At 40.7% G+C, this 6,698-nt stretch overlaps 1 protein-coding gene across 2 annotated transcripts; it reads right to left on the reverse strand.

Annotated features, from left to right (window-relative positions):
* Positions 1-647: 647 nt before the first annotated feature.
* On the reverse strand, positions 648-5,083 carry LOC116685301 (galactose-specific lectin nattectin). 2 transcript variants are annotated; one of them, XM_032510422.1, is made up of 7 exons: positions 4,935-5,083; positions 4,659-4,707; positions 3,724-3,786; positions 2,899-2,991; positions 2,586-2,720; positions 1,546-1,660; positions 648-1,462 (listed from the first exon to the last, which is right to left on the reverse strand). In XM_032510422.1, the coding sequence occupies exons 3-7, from the start codon at positions 3,784-3,786 to the stop codon at positions 1,383-1,385; spliced, it is 486 nt and encodes a 161-aa protein (XP_032366313.1). In that variant the 5' UTR covers positions 4,659-4,707; positions 4,935-5,083; the 3' UTR covers positions 648-1,382. The 2 variants fall into 2 exon arrangements, with proteins under 2 accessions (XP_032366313.1, XP_032366315.1); XM_032510424.1 differs by having other exon boundaries at positions 648-1,450; positions 4,935-5,081.
* Positions 5,084-6,698: the final 1,615 nt, after the last annotated feature.

Consider the following 6,698-nt stretch of genomic DNA (forward strand, 5'->3'; position numbering starts at 1 on the left):
GAGACTGGATCACATCACTCCAGTCCTCACTAAGACCAAGAGACTGGATCACATCCCTCCAGTTCTGAAGTCTTTACACTGGCTTCCTGTGCCTCAGAGAACTGATTTCAAAGTACTCTTGCTAGTTTATAAATCACTTAATGGTATAGGGCCAAAATATATTTCTGATCTGCTACTACACTATGACCCCCCAGACCTCTCAGGTCATCAGCTCCTCATATCTGGAATCAACTCCCAGAAACCTGCAGATCCGCTGCTACTCTCAGTTCTTTTAAATCAAGGCTGAAGACCTTTCTTTTTGATGCTGCCTTGCTTTAAATGACTGCTCATTTCTTTAATGTTTAATTTCTTATGCTGCACTGTAACTTTTAGTCTTGTGTTTTATGTTACTTAATGTTCTTATTTTTAACTGTTTATTCACGTTTTATCTGTTTTTATTTTGTATCTGTTTTTATTTTGTATCTGTTTTTATTTTGTATCTGTTTTTTAACTGATTTTATGTAAAGCACTTTGAATTGCCCTGTTGCTGAAATGTGCTATACAAATAAAGCTGCCTTGCCTACCTCACTGAGATCAGCTCTACCCCCCCCCCCCCCATCATGTGAATGATTTGTCCCTTTTAGAAAACAACAACAGACACTGTTTAAGACTATATGTCTTTTATTTTTGAATGCTTAGTTGATTACATAGTAAAGGAAATCAGATGAATAAAGAACCCAACACATCAGTTTTAAGAATTAAAAGAAACCAGTTCATTAAACCAGTGGACTATATGAATTATTAATAGTTATTATGAAGTGTTATTACAGTTGCATTCTCCTCCTGGATCACAGAAAGCTCTGATAAAATATACACTTTTATTTTCTATCTGGACATTTTGGATAAAAAGATCATCACCACTCATATCTGGTAGGTTTACCTTTGGATGGAGTCAGGCTTGCTGTTCCCAGTCTTTATGCTAAGCTAAGCTAACACACTTGAGAGTTGTTTTGATCCAAACAATAACTCTCAGAGAGAAATCTAATAAGTGTTAATATTTAATCAGATCAGTGGGTGTTGTTCATAACAGATAGTATTCAGTAAACTAGAACAGAAAAGATGTCTGACTGTTCAAATGTTTTCTATATTTCATTTTGTGTAATTTATTATAGATTAAAAGTCCAGTAACTGATTAGTTCTGGTCCAGCTCAGTGAGCCAGTTTCTTTCTGATTTTAAACCCAAATGTGAACTGGTCCCTTACTCTTCAGATAAGAAACAAGTGTCTCTGTCAGCAGAGAGCTCAATGATAAAGATTAGAGATTTATCAATGATAGAGATGAGAGATGAATCAATGATAGAGATTAGAGATGAGCTGTAGAAGCATCATGATGGTGTGTTGGAGTTACACACACACGTCCCTGGAGCATACGAAAGACACCTGGTTGTTGCAGGAATAGTCGTTCCAGTTTCCTGTGCAGAGAGTTTTCAACAAACAGAACTGATTACATTTAATCTTTGTATTTAAAAGAGCAACAAATAACAATATGTTTTAAATGTTTTTTTACCTGGACCCCAGTTAAACGTAAGACAGTGCTCCCCTCCACAACAGTTGTTAGGCTCCCCCGCATTCCAGTTTCTGTAGTTGAATGTGGATCCATCAGACCACATCCACGTACCCTCCTGGAGGAGAAAGACTGGGTTAACGTCAAAGTGAAATCCAGAGTAACACTCATTTAGGCCAGAAGACTTCTTACTTTCTACAATAACTCATGAGACCCAACACATTCTCATGAACGGGTTAGTGAGATATCAAATGAAAACGTATGTCATCTGATTTTGAAGATGATAATTAGATTTAGCTGAGAAAAGGGGACAGTGAGCCGGGTACTGTGTGTCCCGTAGGGACGACAGTTCAGACACCAACATGACGAGTTAACCCTTGTGTTGTTAACTTTGACATGAGGACAACATGAGGACAACATGAAGACAACATGAGGGCAACATGAGGGCAACATGAGGACAACATGAGGACAACATGAAGGCAACATGAGGACAACATGAGGACAACATGAAGGCAACGTGAGGGCAACATGAGGACAACATGAAGCAAACATGAAGACAACATAAAGACAACATGAGGACGACATGAGGACAACAAGAGGACAACATGAAGGAAACATGAGGACAACATGAAGACAACATGAGGGAAACATGAAGACAACATGAAGACAACATGAGGACAACATGAGGACAATATGGGGTTAAGATTGGGAAAAAATGACGTAGTTTGGACCAAAACACTCCAGGGACATGAACACTCGTTTACAAGGTTAAAGTCTTGTGTTGTCTCCTTAACTTCTTCTGGGACATGAACTCTGATCCCCAGCTTGACAGCCTTATGTTTTAGGAGCCTACCCCCCCCCACCCCCCTACAAAGATCTTCACGCTCTTATTCAGCAGCAGTCAATGTGCTGCTACTGTAACACGTGAAATACAAACAGAGTACAGAGCTTTACTTTTCACAGCTACGTAAATATGAATGCATTCATAACAACCGGCTGAGAGACGAGTGACATCACTTCCTGTTTGATGATAAAAGTCTCACCTTGACTGAGTCATGGCCTCCGATCCAGGTGGTTTTGTGGGTACCGGTCGCTCTGACAATGAAGTCTTTGAGGAATGCATGTTCTGCTGCTGAGCGGATGGAAGCCAGATTCCCTCCAAAAGAGATGCAGGCGGTCTAATGGAGACAATATCATCAGGTTATAATGTCAAGAAAATCAAAACATAATCACATTATTAACTTTTACTCTAACAGCCTATTTCTACAGTGTGGTATTAATACTTAAACTGCAGTAAAGTATAATAGTTGACTGGTATGTAGTATGCATATGTTATGATATATAGAACTGCTGTACCTCTGCATCGGCCCAGGTCCTTGGCTGGTTGAAGTAACCGAAACAGCGAGAGCCAGACTGGGTCCAACCAGGAGGACAGGGGACGAAGGTACCCTGTATGAAGAAACCCACCAGAACCAATCAGACTAGTCTATATGGACAACTGTTCATTTCTGGGATTGTTCCTCTGCAGCGCTGTGGAGATAGAGCTGGCAATGCAAGACTCCAATCAGAGCAACCCAACGAGTCCCAGATCCTGTCCTGACCTGGGCCCCACGTTGGATTGGGATCACACAAATATCAATATATTATAACACAAGACTACAACAGCCAATGAGATATAGAGTTGGGGAGACTGGACTGATGTTCTACTGTTTAGTGTTAATCACATCTAACTCAGCCAGGTAAGAGCTACATTTAGCTTTGATGGTATATGATTATGGTTCCTGGAGAACAGGTTTCATCAGAACACAGTTGTCAATGCACTTTCATGAGTGCAACTATAGTATCAAAAATAGAAAGCTGAGGCTTATTAGTAGAAGAATTAACAATGAACTGCTGTGCAGTGACTTTAATGTGCTTCAAACAACACAACCAGGAAGTTAACATAGCCACGAGTAACTAGCATCATTATACGAGCATCTGTATCTTTATGTGCTGACCAGGGTTGGCCCTGGTCAGCACATAAAGATACAACGATTTCTTCAAAAGGGAAGATTGTAAACTGTTTTAAAATGTATTATTACTGTAACTACAGACCAAATTTCCATTTTTAATTTTGGGACAAAGTCCAGGCAATGAGCTGCCAGAACATTTTCCAGATTTATTTCTTCAGAGTGAACTTACGTATGCAGCCAGCAGTCCGCTGGACAGACAGAGACACACAGAAATCAGAAAGACTGAGGACATCTGTGGAAAGACGGTAAAGAAAGTCAACACACTGCATGCTGGGAAATAATGGCAGACAATGAATGACTACATGGAACATTAATGAGTCTTTTATGTAATTAAAATATCCATCTAGTTATAAGTGTATTATAGATTAAAGATATGGTTTAATATCTGATGTCGTGACCCAGCCTTCATGACCACAGAAGGAACCAAAACTGGTTTATTTGGATATTTAAACTAATATTTTCTATTGGAGTAGTAGATCGAGAGCTTTGCCTTCTGGCTCAGCTCTTTTTGTCCCAACAAAACAGTAAAGTGAATGTAACCCCCCCACTGCACCCATTCTCTGGCCCGTCTCCTGCTACGTTGTCCCCTCACTTGGAGATAAAGACCCTGAGAAACTATTCAGCCGTTACAAAACCACGACCGCGACCACGTGACGACGCCAGGACGGACGAAGAATCACTGGAACCAGCTGAACAGTTTAGTAGATGAGCAGAAAGTTTCAGTTTAAAATAAATAACTCTAAATTATCTTTAATAATAATACTATCTTCTTCTTCATGGCTTCTTCCAGTGAACAACAAGTTGTCGTGCCGTGATTGGTCGAGGGAGGGCGTCAGGTAGGATGGCAGGATAGATCCAACCCTGACCTTCTCCCCCCCCCCGTTTTCAGTCTGCCGACAGGTACGCGATGCTACGCTAACGGCGGGGGAGGGGGAGGGGGGCTTGTAATGGCAAGGTAAGACATCAATGTTGGGCTCATTTTGTTTTAACACATTTTCTTTAAATAAGTAAAGATTTATATAATACATAACCGCATTCCGTCCCCCCCAAAATGTCCTCTCCATAAAGACAACCCTACTTATTAAAATATTAAAATATGAATACCTTTGCTGAGGTGTTGACACGAAGGAGAAGATCAAGCTGATGACTGTCACTGAAAAAATGTCACAGATATGAACCGCATTATACATTCAATAACTACAAATTAAGTTCAAGTTGACCTGATTTACATCATTAATGCATTCTCAATCTGCAGTCCAGTTGTTGTTACTCAACAGGAAGAAACTCTGCAATCTAACATTAATAAAATATATCAACCAATCAGACTAAAGAGTCAATGATAATGATGAGAACACAGGGAGAAATGTCCTTCAAACTCACATCAATCCTGTCTTTGATCGGCCTGGTGTGTTTGCTGTTGGAGGGAAAGAAGAGTCCCTTATATACCTTGGAAAGGGGCGGGGTCTTAATCACGATTGACAGTCCATGCGGTGGTGCAGGTGGGTATTTGATATTTTACCAATATTTAACAGGGTGTAAATGTCAGGATCAGATGGTGTCTGGGTGTAATGAACACTGGGTTTAACTGCGTTGGGTTTATTTTATTCACCACACCGTGACCCAGGGGGATTTCCATTTATTAAATACATTCTCCCAAACAGGATAACAACAAGGGGAGAGTCTACTAGACTAGAGTCTAAGTCAAGTCTCTGGTCTCTGAGCTAAAGTGTAAGTCAAGTCTCAGGTCCCTGAAGTAGGGTCTAAGTCAAGTCTCAGGTCACTGAAGTAGGGTCTAAGTCAAGTCTCAGGTCACTGAAGTAGGGTCTAAGTCAAGTCTCAGGTCACTGAAGTAGGGTCTAAGTCAAGTCTCAGGTCACTGAAGTAGGGTCTAAGTCAAGTCTCAGGTCTCTGAGCTTTTGGCTTTTTTCCGTTCCTAATTGTGTTATACATCCTTTTTGTGCTTGTGATACTTTTACAAAGTGAAAAAGTCCAAAGTCCCCCCCAAAGGTACTTTGGTTCATTATTTATTTATGGGGCCACCGGAGGAGTTTTGGAATGCTTTGTCGAAATAGACCTGACCCCTTTGCCAGCGATTCATTTTTCAATGACCTTCTAAAGTTATTCTGAAATAAGACATGACCCCCCCAACAATTTCTTGATGCCTCATGTCCTGGTTTGTGCTTAGCAAAGACGTCAAGTTTTTACAACCATGAACTACATGACTTCCCCTCTGCTTTCTCCTCTCACACATCATCCCCCCCCCCCAACCCCCCCCCCCCCCCCCCCGTTATGTCGGCATTTCAGTAATAATAAAACAATAAAGCATTGAGTCTGTTCCACAAAGCATGCTGGGTAAACAAGTACTGTAATGGGAGAATTACATTTAAGCAATAATTTCATATATCATTCTATAATATGCATGTGTTGTTGATCATTCATATAATTATAGACAATGTCTTTCAGGGTGTTTGACGTCTGAATCTCTCTTTGTGTCCTCCCTGAAGCAGAAGACAAATGTTTGTCTTTGCATTTTTCCTCCAAGGACAAATTCCACAAAGTCTGGACAGAAACAGTTGTCCAGAGCTTTGTTATCAAAGCAGGTCCAGGTATTGGCTCCAGAAATCACATTCGCTGTAGAATCTTTGGTTCTGGCCTCTAGAAGCATCGGCAGAGTTTGACATTCATGCAAAAAAACTGAAAACTACTCTTGAAAAAAAGGTTTGAGCTGTGTGCTGCTGTCTTAACAGCAGAGACGGCAGATCTCACCAGGACGAGCTCAACCTGCAGCTGGAGACCACCAAGTTCTACTCAGACAGCATGTAGTTGTGTCTGTAATTAGTCCAAATGATTTTACACATACGGCCTCGATAGAATCCAACATACCGGCCGGTCCTCGTCAGCCTCCTGCAGATACAACACAAGCTAGTGGGACGTTTGAGCTCATTGAACCTGAAAAAGACTCAAGTAGAAGCTTGTGCTGCTTGTTTTTGTCTAATTCGTTTGTTGTAATTCCATTAGATATGGCAGAGAGGACAGTACAAACACACCTGGACTCACTTACCATAAATAATCCAGGTCGACTTAATAAAATAAATACCAGACCTTAGTAGACAAAGTGGAGTTGTTCCAGTATTTCTACATCTA

Source organism: Etheostoma spectabile, unplaced genomic scaffold (assembly GCF_008692095.1).
Source record: "Etheostoma spectabile isolate EspeVRDwgs_2016 unplaced genomic scaffold, UIUC_Espe_1.0 scaffold00569743, whole genome shotgun sequence".
Classification (NCBI taxonomy): Eukaryota; Metazoa; Chordata; class Actinopteri; order Perciformes; family Percidae; genus Etheostoma; species Etheostoma spectabile.

Excerpts from the sequence above, each read along its gene's own strand:
- LOC116685301 (XM_032510422.1), bottom strand. The coding sequence starts at position 3,786 with ATGTCCTCAGTCTTTCTGATTTCTGTGTGTCTCTGTCTGTCCAGCGGA. Across the intron at positions 2,721-2,898 it reads GGACCTGGGCCGATGCAGAG|ACCGCCTGCATCTCTTTTGG; the intron begins GTACAGCAGTTC and ends TGTCTCCATTAG. Across the intron at positions 1,661-2,585 it reads GAGGCCATGACTCAGTCAAG|GAGGGTACGTGGATGTGGTC; the intron begins GTGAGACTTTTA and ends TTTCTCCTCCAG.